Below are 19,311 nucleotides of genomic sequence, written 5' to 3'. Positions count from 1 at the left end.
AGTGCTGCACGTACTCACTCTTCTCTACCAGTAAGTGGCTGAATTAACAGAAACAGAGACGTTAACGGCAGATCTGTGCCCTGGACACGACCCACCCCGCCGCTTAAGGGTTGTGCATCTATCTCCAGGGCCAGACGTCTGCTGCACCCCATAGTGATGTATGAGGAAAGCCTGTAGTCACCACTAGGGGGAGCTCCCTGCATACAGATGTACTCAGCGCCACGATATCATGCAGGTCTGTAATTGTAACAAACGTGGAGCTCAGACTCCCACAAAGTGTTAAGTCAGAGGATACAGGGCCTAAAGCTGGAGGGTGGAACCAAATATGTGCAGCCATAGAGGACGGCTGACTGTGTACAAGTAAGCAGTAAGGACTCGGTGGTCGATCCCTCTAATCATAGCCATCCATGACACATGGAGGCGGTGCGCACACGTTGCAGTCATACCACCACCAGAAGCGGTGCCTACATGTATATCAACAAGGTGGTAATTACTGCAACTTAAAGTCACAACACTTGGCCCCCGTACGTGGCCGTCACTTAGAAGCCAAACCGATCAGCAGGTCGGCGAGGTTTTCTATCACAGCTCGGGTTCACCTCGAAAGAAGAAGTGTAGAGGTAGTTCTTCTTCTTCTGCCTCATTCAACAGAAAGGATAAACCAGAGGTGTAAAGTAGGAATCTTTGGCTTCAGTTTCAGATTTTGGTTCATTTTCCGCGTTCAACATAAATGTTACATAGGGGGAAACGTCTGCGAATCTGGTTCTTGGCAAATTGGACAGGAGCTATCAACGGGCGCTGAATGGGCAGCAGGACTAGGATGGAGTGAATTCGTTCACATTTCATTCGAGGTGCACCTTGGTTGTGGCTGAAAACTGTGCCGACATGCAGGCAACCAGCCCGAAATATCAACTTGATGGGAGTCTGACAAAAAGTCGGCCAAACTGTGTCCAAAGTTTCCTACTTTACATGTCATCTTCAGACTACGTTGGAGACGGAAGCCCTGGACGGTGCGATGAACACGATGCAAGCGGTGCCTGCGGATGGGAACCTGATGTACTACTAGATGGTACCAGACCCGATATAAGGGACCCACAAACAGCGGCCCGGATGGCTCCATAACAGCTGGTGCTGGATACAACGTGCGCTCGCTGCGCTCTCCCCTGGGAGTCGTCCAGTCTGCTCCCTCCATACAGTACTGTGCAGAAGTATTAGGCGGGTGTGGAAATGCTGCAGCGTTACAACGCTTTCTATAATAGAAGTATTAATGGTTTTATTTTAGCAATTAAAATAGGAAAGTGAAGAGAAATGAAAATCAAAATGTGTGCGTGTGCTTTGCCTTCATCAGTTCTAGGTTACACTTCTACAGTCCAGTTAACGAGGAACCAATTATACCAAACGGGACAAGGCTCATCATTGTCATATGGCAGATTAAATCAGTCATTAACAGAGACAGCTTCAAACTGGGTGAGGAGCAGACAAACTCTATCACAAAAAGGCGAAGGTGTGGAAGACACCAGGTAGTTATACTGCATCAGCAAGGACTCTCCCAGGAAAGGTGTGGAAGACACCAGGTAGTTATACTGCATCAGCAAGGACTCTCCCAGGAAAGGTTTCACAGCAGACCAGGGATTCAGGAGGTACTGCTCAAAAAGAAGCACCATGAAATGGGCAACACTGCAGATCGGAGAGGCAGCGGTTAGCGAAGGAAACTTAGAGCAGCAGATGTGAGATTTATAAAGATGTCCAGCATTGCCATCAGCTGAGAAATGGCAGAGATCAGTGGGATCCAGGCACACCTGTTAACGTCTGGCCAAACTTCCCAACTTTATCTACATGGAAGAATTGGAGCCAAAAACCAAACCTTCCATATGGAAAGATCAAGCGATTACACTATACATGAAAACATAGGAACTGGGGTACAGACTAATGGGAGCAGGTGCTCTGGACTGAGGAGTAAAATATTTCCCTGAAAAGGCAGACTGGCCCGCAGGAATGGAGGCAGCACCATAATGACAGTCTGCAGGAGCAGGGACGCATAGTGAAGGTTCCAGTAGGTTTATGGCTGCATTTCAGCAGTGGAGTTGTGGATTTAGTCAGGGGTAATGGTGTCAATACCGAGAAATCCATATAATACCATCAGGAGGCTCTCGATTGGCTTCAATTTTAATTCTGCGGCAGGGCAACCCCAACATCCAGCCAGTGTCACCAAGCATAAGTAGTCCTGGAGGTGATATGACCACCCACCCACAAAGCTCTCCACAGTTCTACACCGCCCTGTATCTCCTCATCTCTGCCTACCAACCTATTCAGCCTCTCCACAGTGCTGCACCACCCTACATCTCCTCATCTGTCTACCACCTAACCATCCTCTCCACAGTGCCACACCATCCTACATTTCCTCCTGTCTACCACCCTACCAGTCCTCTCCACAGTGCTGCATCACCCTACATCTCCTCCTCGTCTGTCTACCACCTGCCCGTCCTCTCCACAATGCTGCACCACCCTACATCATGTCTACCCCCTAACCATCCTCTCCACAGTGCCACACCATCCTACATTTCCTCCTGTCTACCACCCTACCAGTCCTCTCCACAGTACCACACCATCCTACGTTTCCTCCTGTCTACCACCCTACCAGTCCTCTCCACAGTACCACACCATCCTACGTTTCCTCCTGTCTACCACCTACCAGTCCTCTCCACAGTGCTGCACGACTTTACATTTCATCTGTCTACCACCTAACCCTCCTCTCAAGTGCCGCACCGTCCTAAATCTCCTCCTCATGTGTCTACCACCCTAACCGTCCTCTCCATAGTGCTGCACCGCCCTACATCTCCTCCTCCTTCTACTATCGGACCTCTCCACGGTGCCGTACCACCCTATGTCTCCTCATCTCTGTCTATCAACCTATCCATCCTCTCCAGTGCTGGACTGCCCTACATCTCCCCTCCTTCTACAACCCTACGTGTCCTCTCCACAATGCTGCACGACTTTACATCTCATCTGTCTACCACCTAACCCTCCTCTCCTGTGCCGCACCGTCCTACATCTTCTCATGTGTCTACCACCCTACACGTCCTCTCCATAGTGCTGCACCGCCCTACATCTCCTCATCCGTCTACTATCGGACCTCTCCACAGTGCCGCACCACCCTTTATTTCCTCATCTCTGTCTATCAACCTATCTGTCCTCTCCACAGTGCTGGACTGCCCTACATCTCCTCCTTCTACCACCCTACCTGTCCTCTCCAGTTCTGCACTACCCTACATCCCCTCATCTGTATACCACCCTACCCAACCTCTCCCCAGTGCTGCAGTCCTACATGTCATCTCTGTCTACTACCTACCTGTCCTCTCCACAGTGTTGCACCGCCCTACATCTCCTCCTCATCCGTCTACCACCCAACCCATCCTCTCCAGTGTTGCACCGCCGTAACATCTCCTCTTCCGTTTACTACCTGACCTCTCCACAGTGCAGTTTACCACCTAATCATAATCTACAGTGCTGCACTGTCCTACATTTCCTCACATTTGGTTTAAGAAGGGTTGTCTTAGTAGTGAACAACCCCTTTAAAATATAAATCACAGAAGATAGGAGGGATAAATTCCAAGGATCAGTTAGGAAGGGAGAACAGGGAAGAGTTATACTAGTGAGGTGATAGAGTATTCATAGTGAAACTGATTTTACCGGATTGTGTGGGTAGAGAACGGGAACATTGTGTCACCCCCACCTCATTGTAGATTGTAAGCCCTTACGAGCAGGATGGTCATTATTTTTGCTTTAATTATTGTATTATATTTAACTGTTACTTATGACTGTAGTATATGAACTTCCACATTGTAAAGTAGTACTATATAAATATTATATCTACCAGCCTACTCATCCTCTCCACAATGCTCCACCACCTTACATCTCATTTCTTTCTATCACTATAACTGTTTACTCCACAGTGCCGCACTGTCCTACATCTCCTCATCTGTCTACTGCCTACCCGTCCTCTCCAGTGCTGCACCGTCCTACATCTCCTCCTCATCTGTCAACTGCCTAACAGTCCTCTCCAGTGCTGCACCGTCCTACATCTCCTCCTCATCTGTCTACTGCCTACCAGTCCTCTCCAGTGCTGCACCGTCCTACATCTCCTCCTCATCTGTCTCCTGCCTACCCATCCTCTCCACAGTGCGGTACCATCCTACATCTCCTCATCTGTCTACCGCTTACCCGTCCTCTCCACAGTGCTGCACCGTCCTACATCTCCTCCTCATCTGTCTACTGCCTACCAGTCCTCTCCAGTGCTGCACCGTCCTACATCTCCTCCTCATCTGTCTACTGCCTACCCGTCCTCTCCAGTGCTGTACCGTCCTACATCTCCTCATGTGTCTACCGCCTACCCGTCCTCTCCACAGTGCTGCACCGTCCTACATCTCCTCCTCATCTGTCTACCGCCTACCCGTCCTCTCCACAGTGCTGCACCATCCTACATCTCCATCACCTACCCGTCCTCTCCACAGTTCTGCACCGTCCTACATCTTCTCCTCATCTGTTTACCGCCTACCCGTCCTCTCCACAGTTCTGCACCCCCCTACATCTCCTCCTCATCTGTCTACCGCCTACCTGTCCTCTCCACAGTGCTGCACCGTCCTACATCTCATCTGTCTACCGCCTACCCGTCCTCTCCACAGTACTGCACTGCCCTCCATCTCATCTCTACCACCCTACCCATCCTCTCCAGTGCTGCAGGGCCCTACATCTCCATCCACACCCCTACATCTCTTCCTCATCTATTTACCACCCTACCTGTCCTCTCTGTTCTGCTAATAACCTATGACTAAAATCCACTATAATCTGAACCTCCCACCTCCAGGACCTCTAATGCGCTGTTCCAGTTCTCTGGAATGCACTACCCACACAATCCGGTAAGATCCGAGTATCCATAGTGAAACTATCACCTCACTAGTATAACTCTTCCCTGTTCTCCCTTCCTAACTGATCCTCAGAATCTATCCCTCCGATCATCACTGACGTCACGGTTCCCGCCATCGTACAAACTGAACATGAAGAAGAAGCCAGGGCTGCAGTGGATCCTGGACTTCCTCTTCATGCTCAGTTCGTACGATGGCGGGGACAGAGACGCCAGCGGTGATTGGGCTCCGGGCATCATGTGTCATTCCACCGCATCACAGCACCGGGACCTCGAGGGCCGACACCACTGGAACAGAGCCGGCACGGGAGGAGAGTATAGCTTTTTTTATTTTATCGGGCCGAGTATTTAGTTCAAGAAGGAGTTATCCTTGTAATAGACAAATCCTTTAAGCCCCGAGCAGGACCCGCATTCATCTGGGTAATTACTCTGCATTTCAAATGGGACGATAATCAGACATTACAATGTGCTGCAGAAAAGGTCGGTGCTATAAAATTAAAAATTCATATTATATGGCCCCCGAGCCCTGCTCTAACATCACCCCGTCTGTTTGGGATCACATGAAGAGACAGAAGGATCCGAACAAGCCTCAAGCACAGAAGATCTGGGGTCAGGTCTCCAAGATGTTTGGCACAACCTGCTGCTGAGATCCTCCATAACCTGTGTACAAGTGACGAGAAGTGATGGAGGCGACGGGCGGTCACCAGATACCGATGACAGAGGCGACGGGCGGTCACCAGATACACAATTTACTTTTCACGTTTCTTCATTCACTTTACATTTTATTAATAAACTTTGTGTGTGTGAGGCTTCTTACTCTGCAGCATTTGTTCCACACCTGCCCAAGACTTCTGCTCAGTAATGTAACATTAGTAAATCCACCATTATAGGGAAGGCGCAGGACATGGCAGCCTGGATGGGGCAGAACAATGCAGTTATCGGGCTCCTACTCAACACATTCATCGCCACACTACATGTAATTTATTGTGAAAGGCCGCATGTGACAATGATGGGTGCTGTAGTGTCTGTGTGTACTTCGTATCTATAACTGAACAATTCAGGCTGGTGAAGGGACTACATTACTCTGCAATGATTCAACTGCACATCTACAGCTGAGATGAGCATTACAGTGACTGGGGGGGATGCCCCGACCATTCAGGTCTATTACGAGGACTTTGGGGGACGGGGAGGTTGTACACTGAAGTTCATTACAAGGACTGAGCTTTGAACTGAGGTCCATTATGGGGACTAGGTGGGGAGGCCAGGTGGGGAATGTGCACCGAGGTCCATTATGGAGGCCAGGTGGGGAATGTGCACCGAGGTCCATTATGGAGGCCAGGTGGGGAATGTGCACCGAGGTCCATTATGGAGGCCAGGTGGGGAATGTGCACCGAGGTCCATTATGGAGGCCAGGTGGGGAATGTGCACCGAGGTCCATTATGGAGGCCAGGTGGGGAATGTGCACCGAGGTCCATTATGGAGGCCAGGTGGGGAATGTGCACCGAGGTCCATTATGGAGGCCAGGTGGGGAATGTGCACCGAGGTCCATTATGGAGACCAGGTGGGGAATGTGCACCGAGGTCCATTATGGAGACCAGGTGGGGAATGTGCACCGAGGTCCATTATGGAGACCAGGGGTGCACTGGGTTCCATAATAGAGACTGGGGGAGTGCCCCGAGGTCCATTATGGAGACTGGCGGGGTTTCACTGAGATTAAGGTCTTAATCCATTACTGGGGGGGGACCCTACTGAGGTTCACTACAAGTACTCGGTGGTGCACTGAAACGAGGGGGTAACAGAAGAACAGCATCACCATAGCCAAATGTTGTGATAAGTTTATATGCAGTAAAGAAAATGACAGTATTAACTACAGGCCGGCCCCCAGAGTCAAGGGCAGCGTAATGAGGATGCTGGGTGTGGTAGTCTCACTAATAAAGGAGAAATCGAACCTGGTCACACAGATAACTTTATTAAGCAGCAAACATTGACCACATGCATGACATAGCAGCTTCATCACACGGCTTTTGAAAGATGACACTGAAAGGTGAATGAGAAGCCCCAGGTTACAGGAGACATTACTGTCTAGAGCGCGTGACAATGCGAGCCACGATTTCAGAGAGTGTCATCTGTCCATCACTGCAGGCAGACTGCGGACGGTCCTTGTGACTGCTGAATTACGGAGGATTCATACAACGTGCTCATATACAGTAATGTGGAGCCCGGAGTGTACTACTCTATGCAGAGGAGAGCAGGTCAGCGTCACAGGTCAGGAACCTTCACTACTCACAAAAAGTTTGGGATATTTGGCTTTCGGGTGAAATTTCAGGATGACCCTACAATGCCCTCTGACCTTTTCAGGTGAACTGCATGTGACGGTCTCTAAACTTTTGAATGTGCACGTCCAACATTTCAGGACTTTCATCAGTCACTGTTGTCATGAATGGTGGCGTTAGTGTGGGCAGGTGTGTATAGACAATACAGAAGTGCCCTACACTTTGTGACAAGCCCCCTACTACTGAACAACATCATTAATCCAGTCATTGTGCCTCTGCACCAACAACACAGGTCTAATCTCATCTTCATGGATGACAATACTCCAGCTCATCGAGATCATATCATTGGGGAACGGCTGCTAAAGACTGGGGGACCTCAAATTCAGCGGCCTGCTCTTTCTCCAGACCCAAATCCCATAGAAAACCTATGGTATCAGCTGAGTCACCATTTAGAAGCTCGTAACTCTGTACCTCAATGACCTGAGGGTGGATTACCATGCCTCAGCGACAAGAACTCCACTTGTGAGCAGCAGGAGACGTCATTGTCGGCTGTAATTGATGCTCAAGGCCACAGGACAAGTTAAGACATTGACATTTGTGGGGGTGGGGAGTATACCCACCACTGTTGTTGGCTTTGACATTTTTTTGGGTGGGGAGTATACCCACCACTGTTGTTGGCTTTGACATTTTTTTGGGTGGGAGGGTATACCCACCACTGTTGTTGGCTTTGACATTTTTTTGGGTGGGGGCAGGGTATACCCACCACTGTTGGCTTTGACATTTTTTTGGGTGGGGGCGGGGTATACCCACCACTGTTGGCTTTGACATTTTTTTGGGTGGGGGCGGGGTATACCCACCACTGTTGGCTTTGACATTTTTTTGGGTGGGGAGTATACCCACCACTGGTGTTGGCTTTGGTTTCAATTAATTGTTTGAGATGAGGAAATCACCATTGCTGCTTCTACGTAATGTCCGACAGTCACGAGAAAATATCACTGGCGCATTTTACTTTCACCTGAAAGCCAAATATCCCTACGTTGAGTAGTGTATGCGCTACGGAGTCTGACAGAGGCCCCCCCCGTGGCGGTGTACAGGGTTTAATGCAGCACGCTTTGTTACACAGCAATGAACCAGCAAGAATCCCTACATTACAGAAAACGGCAGGGGCCTTCACCAAACTTGCTGCAAGTTTGGGGACATATATATCCAACAGCTAAGGCTGTGAGGGCCCCTGAAGAAAATAAATGCCACTTGCCTCAGATTGAATAGGGCAACACTGAGACTCGGCCTGTGCTAGGGCAGTGCTATGGGGAGAAGAGAAAGGCTTGTTTTAGAACAGGATTCAGTAACTGCAGCGAAACACATGCATCATTGAACAGATCCGCAGATCTACACCATCACTATGGACCCAAGCACCGGGGTCCTGAGCACACATTGCCATCTACTCGGCTCCTGTGTGCTAGCTGGACCTGTACTGATGGCTGCCAGCGGCCTGGATCTGACACGGGAGGCGAAGGCCGCTCCTCTGGACGCCAGCGAGTACAGGTCAGCAACACCGGAGACACATGCAATAACCCATCACTTGCTAGAAGAGGAGCAGCATCTGCGGGGAGGACCCCGGCCAGAGGAGGGGGCGTCTCGTAACACATGCATCAGTACAAACCTTGGAGGGCTCTGCAGCTGGCAATTAATAAGAAGTCGGAAGATTTTCTCTGGTTTTATTACATAATACGCAAGTGAACAATACAGAGGACAATAGAGATACAATGACGTTACTGCCCTCACCAACCACAGTTGGGGACCAAGAGTCCAACAGCCCCGGGGAGCTGTGAAGGCGTCACCTTACATACAGCAAAGTAATGACAGGACTTGCCTTGTGGAGGTATTTGGCGCCTTCACAATTAAACGAAGAACCAAATTTACTATACGCCACTTCTAAAAACCTGGATGGGAAAGAAGCCATACAGTATAAATTGTAACATCAGGAAAGGGTCCACTCATGTCCCTGAACTCCCCCCGGAAATAAAAAATAACACCCTCCCCAGTGTAAAATGTCCGACAGTTCCTGGTATCAGGGGAGAGATGGAGCGTGGCTATTTACACAGCACAAGGTGAGAAAGGGTTAATCTCCAAACCTATTTAGAGTGCAGTACGGTCAGTAGCGGCCGCCTGGAGACATGACAGGAGGTCGCATGCCCATCAGTGGTCGAGGGGGTCCACCTTGGTATGGTGGGACCATAGGTGGCACTTGTCCAAATGGAGGCATTGCACCAGGGTGAAATCCAGGCATGCCCTGGTGCGGGCTGCCATACTGACCTGCGGAGAGAAGAAAGGTGTCACTGATGGGAATCTACACCCCCACCCCATAGAGGAGACTGGCTACAGGGGTCACGTAGATAATTATCACAAGACACCTTCCCATCACGAATCCTACTGACGGAGCACCAAGAAAAATACAGCAAACTCACCATGAGGGGGCATTGGGTGCCGCATGCCAGGCTGCTGTGGTGGGATGCCAGGCTGAGGGGCCATCATAGCTCCAAGAGGATTGCCAAGGCTTCCCATGGGGGCCTGCCCTGGCCGAGGCAGATTACGCTGGTATTTCGGAAGCTGGGCACGCTTCTCTTCCTAGAAAAAGGCAAAAAACCACATACAGGGCTGCATTAGAGTAAGGTAAAGGCCTTACAAGCCAAGGACATGAGCTGCGTGTAACAGGTGACATGGCGTCTCCTAGAAATGTGCGGGCGAGTCGGCCACTTACCAGTGATATATCCTCATCTGGATGGATCAACTTACTAGTCGCACTAGTAGTACTCAGGGTAGCGGGCTTACTTGTTATGGAAGCAGCCGGTTTAGCAGCGGTGCTATTTGTGGTGCTAGTGGTAGACATGGTTGATTGGGTGTAAGCGGGAAACGTTGGTTTAGGAGGCTCAGACGTTGTAATGGTTGCACTGTTCAGAGGCTTAAAGTCTGTGCCCACCGGTCCGGCCACCGTCGCTGCCGCCTGGAAGGAGAAAATTATATGCCATCAATTCAATCAACGCTAAGGCCGTGCTACAAAGCGCGAAGGTCAGAGCAAAGTCGCATCACTCACATCAGCAAGAGGGTAAGCTATAAGATGGGGGAGGAGATGGAGTAAAGACGGCCGTTACCAGTATGGCTGGGCCACCGCGCCAGCGACCTGGCTGCGGCCACATACATACAACAGTCTAATCATCCCCAATCCACCGAGGACCACTACTCAGACATTACACATGCAAAGGACTCCCAGAGGAAACACCAGACCTCTTCCCCTAACGATTATATGGAGGACCCTCGGATACAGCATCACACCGCAGCACAGGGTCTGCTCCAGTACAGGGCCTGTGGGTAATACATACGCTTGTATGCTGGTGATGCACGGGTTAAGAGGCACACATTCATGCACTAAGCCAACAAAGCCCAGTAATGCAATGCATGCATTAACCCTTTAGACCAGTGTAAGAAATTCAAGTTATTTTATTGAGTATTTGTCCTTGTTCTGATTAATGTAAAAAACGGACAGAAGTCCAAAGGGTTAATATGTGAAGCAAAAACTACCAAACACTGCAATATCCTGCATACTTGTGCAGCACTAGGAAACAGAACTTTAGCAGGTGCAGAAAGGCTGTCTGAACTGGAGGACGACGGAGCTGCACTGGTGACGGGTGATCCCATCTGCGGCACAAAGAGAGGAAGCATTGAGACCATGGGGTGAGTGAGCCCCCAATACACAGACAAGTGACCACCCCCCACTGTCCCAACATACAGCCCAGAGGTGAGCGAGCCCCCAATACACAGACAAGTGACCACCCCCCACTGTCCCAACATACAGCCCAGAGGTGAGCGAGCCCCCAATACACAGACAAGTGACCACCCCCCACTGTCCCAACATACAGCCCAGAGGTGAGCGAGCCCCCAATACACAGACAAGTGACCACCCCCCACTGTCCCAACATACAGCCCAGAGGTGAGCGAGCCCCCAATACACAGACAAGTGACCACCCCCCACTGTCCCAACATACAGCCCAGAGGTGAGCGAGCCCCCAATACACAGACAAGTGACCACCCCCCACTGTCCCAACATACAGCCCAGAGGTGAGCGAGCCCCCAATACACAGACAAGTGACCACCCCCCACTGTCCCAACATACAGCCCAGAGGTGAGCGAGCCCCCAATACACAGACAAGTGACCACCCCCCACTGTCCCAACATACAGCCCAGAGGTGAGCGAGCCCCCAATACACAGACAAGTGACCACCCCCCACTGTCCCAACATACAGCCCAGAGGTGAGCGAGCCCCCAATACACAGACAAGTGACCACCCCCCACTGTCCCAACATACAGCCCAGAGGTGAGCGAGCCCCCAATACACAGACAAGTGACCACCCCCCACTGTCCCAACATACAGCCCAGAGGTGAACGAGCCCCCAATACACAGACAAGTGACCACCCCCCACTGTCCCAACATACAGCCCAGAGGTGAGCGAGCCCCCAATACACAGACAAGTGACCACCCCCCACTGTCCCAACATACAGCCCAGAGGTGAGCGAGCCCCCAATACACAGACAAGTGACCACCCCCCACTGTCCCAACATACAGCCCAGAGGTGAGCGAGCCCCCAATACACAGACAAGTGACCACCCCCCACTGTCCCAACATACAGCCCAGAGGTGAGCGAGCCCCCAATACACAGACAAGTGATCACCCGCCACTGTCCCAACATACAGCCCAGAGGTGAGCGAGCCCCCAATACACAGACAAGTGACCACCCCCCACTGTCCCAACATACAGCCCAGAGGTGAGCGAGCCCCCAATACACAGACAAGTGACCACCCCCCACTGTCCCAACATACAGCCCAGAGGTGACAGAGCCTCCAATAAAAAGTTCAGACGTCACAGCCCCATTATCCCAACATCCACACACAACCCAGAAGTGTCCGAGCTCCCCCCCACCACTACACAGCCCAGAAGAGTCCCAGCTCCCCCCACCACCAATACACAGCCCAGAAGTGTCCGAGCTCCCCCCACCACCAATACACAGCCCAGAAGTGTCCGAGCTCCCCCCACCACCAATACACAGCCCAGAAGTGTCCGAGCTCCCCCCACCACCAATACACAGCCCAGAAGTGTCCGAGCTCCCCCCACCACCAATACACAGCCCAGAAGTGTCCGAGCTCCCCCCACCACCAATACACAGCCCAGAAGAGTCCCAGCTCCCCCCACCACCAATACACAGCCCAGAAGTGGCCGAGTCCCCCCCCCAATACACAGCCCAGAAGTGGCCGAGTCCCCCCACCAATACACAGCCCAGAAGTGGCCGAGTCCCCCCCCCAATACACAGCCCAGAAGTGGCCGAGTCCCCCCACCAATACACAGCCCAGAAGTGGCCGAGTCCCCCCACCAATACACAGCCCAGAAGTGGCCGAGTCCCCCCACCAATACACAGCCCAGAAGTGGCCGAGTCCCCCCCCCCACCAATACACAGCCCAGAAGTGGCCGAGCCCCCCCCCACCAATACACAGCCCAGAAGTGGCCGAGCCCCCCCCCCACCAATACACAGCCCAGAAGTGGCCGAGCCTCCCCCCCCACCAATACACAGCCCAGAAGTGGCCGAGCCCCCCCCCCCACCAATACACAGCCCAGAAGTGGCCGAGCCCCCCCCCCCCACCAATACACAGCCCAGAAGTGGCCGAGCCCCCCCCCCCACCAATACACAGCCCAGAAGTGGCCGAGCCCCCCCCAACCAATACACAGCCCAGAAGTGGCCGAGTCCCCCCCCCACCAATACACAGCCCAGAAGTGGCCGAGTCCCCCCCCCACCAATACACAGCCCAGAAGTGGCCGAGTCCCCCCCCCACCAATACACAGCCCAGAAGTGTCCGAGCTCCCCCCACCACAATACACAGCCCAGAAGTGGCAAAGTCCCCCCCCACCAATACACAGCCCAGAAGTGGCAAAGCCCCCCCCCAACCAATACACAGCCCAGAAGTGGCAAAGCCCCCCCCCAACCAATACACAGCCCAGAAGTGGCCGAGTCCCCCCGTCCCCCCCCCAATACACAGCCCAGAAGTGTCCGAGCTCCCCCCACCACAATACACAGCCCAGAAGTGGCAAAGTCCCCCCCCACCAATACACAGCCCAGAAGTGGCAAAGTCCCCCCCCCCCCCCCAATACACAGCCCAGAAGTGGCAAAGTCCCTCCCCCCCCACCAATACACAGCCCAGAAGTGGCAAAGTCCCTCCCCCCCCACCAATACACAGCCCAGAAGTGGCAGAGTCCCCCCCCCCTACACACTTTAGAAGTGTCCGAGCTCCACATCATGACTAGTGTTGAGCGAATTTGTTCTTTATTTCAATTTCGTATTTGGGGTACCGGCTTGTTCGTGCCAAAAAATCGTCTCTGCCCACGAACACTACTGATTTGCCACGCAGATAACGTGGCAAATCAGGGACATTTGCAGACGGAGCCGATTTTTTTGGTGCGAACAAGCTGGAACCCCGTACACGAACTTGAAATGCCAAACAAATTCGCTCAACACTAGTCATGACCAATACACAGCCAAGGTGTCCGAGCTCCCCATCACGACCAATACACAGCCCAGAGGTGGGCTGAGCCCCCCCCCCCCCAAAATGCACAGCCAAGAGGCAGATCTCCCCCCACCTACCAAACAGCCCAGAGGAGGCCGAGCCCCTCCCTCTAAAATGTACAGCCCAAAGGTAGCGGCAGATCTTCTCCCACCTGACACAGCCAAGAGGTGGCCAATCCCCATTATCCACATGAAACTGAACCCTCCATTATTTTAGATTGGACAGAGGCCCTGCTGTCTCTGCACATACACAGGTAATCATTCCCCTCATTACAACCACTACACTCACTGCCGGCTGCACTAGAGGCCACATTTCACTGACCGCATTGAGCTTACAAAGCTGTGCCACAGCAGTCACAGGACGACCAGGAGTTTTACATGCATAATAGCTCCGGCCGTTTATCCATCACTAGGAATATAATGCATAAAGGACAATGACTCCCAACCAATGACCCCCTCAATACAAGGCTGGGCGTTTGGGTCAAGAACTAGGTTTTTATCAACACGCAAAGGGTCTCAGCTGATCAGTGATCCTCACCTGCCCAGCACTGGGGAATAGTGGCTTGGGCACCGAGGGCACGGCTGGGGCAGACGTGCTGGGAGCTGGAAGTCTGCTAACACCGGGAGCGGAGATGGGCTGAGCCTGAGTAACAGCTGGGATACCTGGACGAGGGCCGACTGGAGGTGGCACACCTTAAAAAGGTAGAAAAAAAATATTATAGCGGGGATGATACAGTCATGAATCAATAGCAGCTCGCACCAGTCAGACAACATACCTGGAGGCAGTCCAGCCAGCATGTGGGGAATGCCAGGAGCATGGGGGTGCATCATGCCACCCATTGGTAACATCCTAATGAGAAAGTAAAATGTGAGAAGCTTCAAAACCTAGAGAACGGCTCCGAAAGTAAAACGCCTCAGATACAAACCCATGGGGCATTCCAGGCATAATCGGGGGGATCCCGGGCATCAGGGGCGGCACAGTGGGCATTAGAGGAGGGATTCCTGAAAGAAACAGGGGATATTCATCAGAAAAAGACGCTACACCCCTGAAATAACGGTGGACACATCTGGAGCCAAGTACAGCCGATGCAAGTCCGTATGGAGCATCATACACCACAGATACACGGGTAACATCATAATGATGGGCATGCTCATCAGAGATAAAGGGGCAATCATTTGTCCAGAGACTACGAAATAAACCAGCACCAGAGAGGTATGGGTCACATCTACAGAGGCGCTCACCTGGAGGCATGCCCGGAGCACCTGCCAATCCATGTAGGCCCGGAAGATACCCCTGGTGGGGGTGCATCTGTGTTGGGAACGCACTGGAGGGGCCAGACTCATCGTCATCATCGTAATCAGAGTCATCCTGTTTCTTCTTCTGTCCATCGGCTGGAAGAGCAGAGCACAAGAGATGAGAAGGAGCAGACAAGAGGCCAGAGCCGCCGGTCCTGCCGGACCAGACATACCCTGTGTTTTCTGCTCCAGCATTCTCCTCCTCTCCTCCATATCTTTTTCAGGGATTCCTTCCATGCCATAAATTTCCAGTTCAATGTCCGTCCTGCCAGGGATCGCATTGGGTACAGCATCAATGGTTTCCTTATGAACCTACAAAGAGAGACATCAGCGTCCACACACGGCTGGATACAGGCCACAGAGGAGTATGGCTCCTCTGTAGCTCCCACGTCACACACATGGTGACCGTGTGCTGCCATATCAGGCACATAGTGCTGCCGGGGGGCACTGCTCACCTGCATACAGTGAATGGCCAGGCCCGGCCCGGTGTACAGCTTCTTGTGACAGATGTGGCATTTGAAGTGTTTGGCCTTCTGGTGCTGGATGAGGATCTTCTCATCATCGAAGTCTCGGTTGCAGTACCTGCAGGCAGTCAAGGACTCTTCACAACAAACAAGTCTGTATTATCTATGGGAGATCACGGGTACGCTGCGCCAGGAAATACAATATATCCACCAATATACGTGTGCAGATTAAAGGAGTCGTCCACTACTTTCACACTGATCCCTTATCCGTAGAATAGGGCATCAATGTATGATCAGTCGGGTTCCCGCATGCGGCACCCCCGCTGATCAGCTGTTATTGATGCCGGCCACCGGCTGGAAGCCCTTACCTGCAGTGCTTGCCCGTCAAGTTGTAGTGGCCGGCGCTTGTTACTGCACATCCGCCTCCTATTCAATTGAATGGGAGGCGGATGTGCAGCACCCCACTACAGCCACTACAGATAGACGGCCAAGCACCGCAGGTAAGGACTTCCGGCCGACAGCGGCCACTGATAACAGCTGATCAGCGGGGGTGCCGGGTGTGGGACCCCGGCTGATCATACATTGATGCCTTATACTACCGATTGGGCATCAATGTGAAAGTGGACAACTCCTTTAACTCTCTCATCCCAGAATACAGCATAATACCAAAAGAGTACACAGCCACAAACCTAACAACGGCTCCACGAAGTCCTGCAACTCCACTGCAGGGGTCAGCGGTAGAGTCATCATCTGACCCTAGATTACTGACCTAATCACAATCTGCATGGAAGTGGATAAGAGGGGACACTGGACAAGGCAGCCCCACCAGGAGGACGGGGGCATCGCAACAAAGCAGCCCCCATCACAGGTATGAGGGGGCATCTGGACGAGGAAGCTCCCACCACAGCAAGGGGCTTCCGGACGGGGCCCTCCCCCGTCACAGGTAAGTGGGGGAGGGGGCGTCGGGACGGGGCCCTCCCCCGTCACAGGTAAGTGGGGGAGGGGGCGTCGGGACGGGGCCCTCCCCCGTCACAGGTAAGTGGGGGAGGGGGCGTCGGGACGGGGCCCTCCCCCGTCACAGGTAAGAGGTGGGGCGTCGGGACGGGGCCCTCCCCCGTCACAGGTAAGAGGTGGGGCGTCGGGACAGGGCCCTCCCCCGTCACAGGTAAGAGGTGGGGCGTCGGGACAGGGCCCTCCCCCGTCACAGGTAAGAGGTGGGGCGTCGGGACAGGGCCCTCCCCCGTCACAGGTAAGAGGTGGGGCGTCGGGACAGGGCCCTCCCCCGTCACAGGTAAGAGGTGGGGCGTCGGGACAGGGCCCTCCCCCGTCACAGGTAAGAGGTGGGGCGTCGGGACAGGGCCCTCCCCCGTCACAGGTAAGAGATGGGGCGTCGGGACAGGGCCCTCCCCCGTCACAGGTAAGAGGTGGGGCGTCGGGACAGGGCCCTCCCCCGTCACAGGTAAGAGGTGGGGCGTCGGGACAGGGCCCTCCCCCGTCACAGGTAAGAGGTGGGGCGTCGGGACAGGGCCCTCCCCCGTCACAGGTAAGAGATGGGGCGTCGGGACAGGGCCCTCCCCCGTCACAGGTAAGAGATGGGGCATCGGGACAGGGCACCCCCATCACAGGTATGAGAGGCAGGGCTGTGGACTTGGTAAGCCAAACCTCCGACTCCCTCATACACGGCTCATGTGTAAGTGATGAATTTACTGTAGCACAGATTCATCTCAGATAAAAGTCCAGACCCTGAGATCAGGAATAGGACAGACATTTATAGGACATTTCAGAACTTTCCCACAAACTGCATTGAATGACTGCACCCAATATATTATATATTTTAGGAGTTGGAGCTGGTCCATTTTATACCGACTCCACCAAAATGGGCTCCGGCTCCACAGCCCTGATGTGAGGTGGAAGGGGGGCCATCAGGACAAGGAACCCTGCTCACAGGCAAGAGGGGGGGCATCAGGACGGGGTGGCCCCCCCATCACAGGCGAGAGGGGGGCATCAGGACAGGGAGACCTCAATAACAGGTAAAGGGGGGGGGCCATCAGGACAAGGAACCCTGATCACAGGCAAGAGGGGGGCATCAGGAAGGGGTGGCCCCCCATCACAGGCAAGAGGGGGGCATCAGGACAGGGTGACCTCAATCACAGGTAAGAGGGGGGGGGGCATCCGGACAGGGCGGTCGCCAACACAGGTAAGAGGGGGGGGGGGGCATCAGGACGGGGTGGCCCCCCCATCACAGGCGAGAGGGGGGCATCAGGACAGGGTGACCTCAATCACAGGTAAAGGGGGGGGGCATCAGGACAAGGAACACTGCTCACAGGCAAGGGGGGGGCATCAGGACGGGGTGGCCCCCCCATCACAGGCGAGAGGGGGGCATCAGGACAGGGCGGCCGCCAACACAGGTAAGATGGGGGGGGCATCAGGACGGGGTGGCCCCCCATCACAGGTGAGAGGGGGGCATCAGGACAGGGTGGCCCCCCATCACAGGTGAGAGGGGGGCATCAGGACAGGGTGACCTCAAATCACAGGTAAAGGGGGGGGGCCCATCAGGACAAGGAACCCTGATCACAGGCAAGAGGGGGGCATCAGGAAGGGGTGGCCCCCCCATCACAGGCAAGAGGGGGGGCATCAGGACGGGGTGGCCCCCCCATCACAGGCAAGAGGGGGGGCATCAGGACAGGGTGGCCCCCCCATCACAGGCAAGAGGGGGGCATCAGGACAGGGTGACCTCAATCACAGGTAAAGGGGGGGGGGCCCATCAGGACAAGGAACCCTGATCACAGGCAAGAGGGGGGCATCAGGAAGGGGTGGCCCCCCATCACAGGCGAGAGGGGGGCATCAGCACAGGGTGACCTCAATCACAGGTAAGAGGGGGGGGGGCATCCGGACAGGGCGGTCGCCAACACAGGTAAGAGGGGGGGGGCATCAGGACGGGGTGGCCCCCCATCACAGGCGAGAGGGGGGCATCAGGACAGGGCGGCCGCCAACACAGGTAAGAGGGGGGGGGCATCGAGATGTAAAGGTGGGTGAGAAGTGGGGGTGAGGGAAAGCTGGATAGGTGGGGTGAGAGAAGAGGGGGCTCGGAAGGGGAGGGGTAATGGAGAGGGCAGAGGGGCCGTGAGGAGGAGGTCCGCGGCCTGAGATGGCGGGACACAGGCGGCGGCCGAGCGCAGCAGTGATGAAGGATACCAGCACCAGGGCTTCAGCTGCTTCTTCTTCTTCCGTCCCATCCCGACTATCGAGGCAACCGAGGAAAGAAAGGACCGGGAAAGCACCGGAGAGCGCGGAGGTGACGAGAGGAGCAGCACAAAGCTCAGACAAGATGGCGCCGGACGTTACACACTGCCCCCTCTCCCACAGTGCACCGCGCCGCGGGCGGGAACTCTGCGGACACGCCCACATGGGAGGAGCTAGACGTCATACACTGTAAGAATACTACGGGAGAGGGGGCGCCAAACAGTCACCTCCCCGCTCACAGCGTCACCGGCACTCCGGGAACAGGGCGCGCCCCCGGCAGCTCACCTCCCGCGGTGCGCGCCCCCGGCAGCTCACCTCCCGCGGTGCGCGCCCCCCGCAGCTCACCTCCCGCGGTGCGCGGCCCCGCAGCTCACCTCCCGCGGTGCGCGCCCCCGCAGCTCACCTCCCGCGGTGCGCGCCCCCGCAGCTCACCTCACACGGTGCGCGCCCCCGCAGCTCACCTCACACGGTGCGCGCCCCCGCAGCTCACCTCACACGGTGCGCGCCCC

At 54.3% G+C, this 19,311-nt stretch overlaps 1 protein-coding gene across 2 annotated transcripts; it reads right to left on the bottom strand.

Annotated features, from left to right (window-relative positions):
* Positions 1-8,892: 8,892 nt before the first annotated feature.
* Positions 8,893-18,954, bottom strand: ZNF207 (zinc finger protein 207). 2 transcript variants are annotated; one of them, XM_073660338.1, is made up of 11 exons: positions 18,755-18,954; positions 15,551-15,677; positions 15,269-15,407; positions 15,042-15,191; positions 14,726-14,801; positions 14,576-14,649; positions 14,338-14,492; positions 10,795-10,887; positions 9,953-10,195; positions 9,660-9,819; positions 9,065-9,507 (listed from the first exon to the last, which is right to left on the bottom strand). In XM_073660338.1, exons 1-11 carry the CDS (start codon positions 18,793-18,795, stop codon positions 9,347-9,349), a joined length of 1,419 nt encoding a protein of 472 aa, XP_073516439.1. In that variant the 5' UTR covers positions 18,796-18,954; the 3' UTR covers positions 9,065-9,346. The 2 variants fall into 2 exon arrangements, with proteins under 2 accessions (XP_073516438.1, XP_073516439.1); XM_073660337.1 differs by lacking the exon at positions 10,795-10,887 and having other exon boundaries at positions 8,893-9,507; positions 18,755-18,950.
* Between the last annotated feature and the right edge of the window lie 357 nt (positions 18,955-19,311).

This window comes from Phyllobates terribilis, unplaced genomic scaffold (assembly GCF_046119375.1).
Source record: "Phyllobates terribilis strain yellow unplaced genomic scaffold, ASM4611937v1 Scaffold_25__1_contigs__length_18738178, whole genome shotgun sequence".
Lineage (NCBI taxonomy): Eukaryota > Metazoa > Chordata > Amphibia > Anura > Dendrobatidae > Phyllobates > Phyllobates terribilis.
The sequence above is the reverse complement of the archived record's forward strand: the minus strand, read 5'-3'. Positions and strand labels throughout refer to the sequence as shown.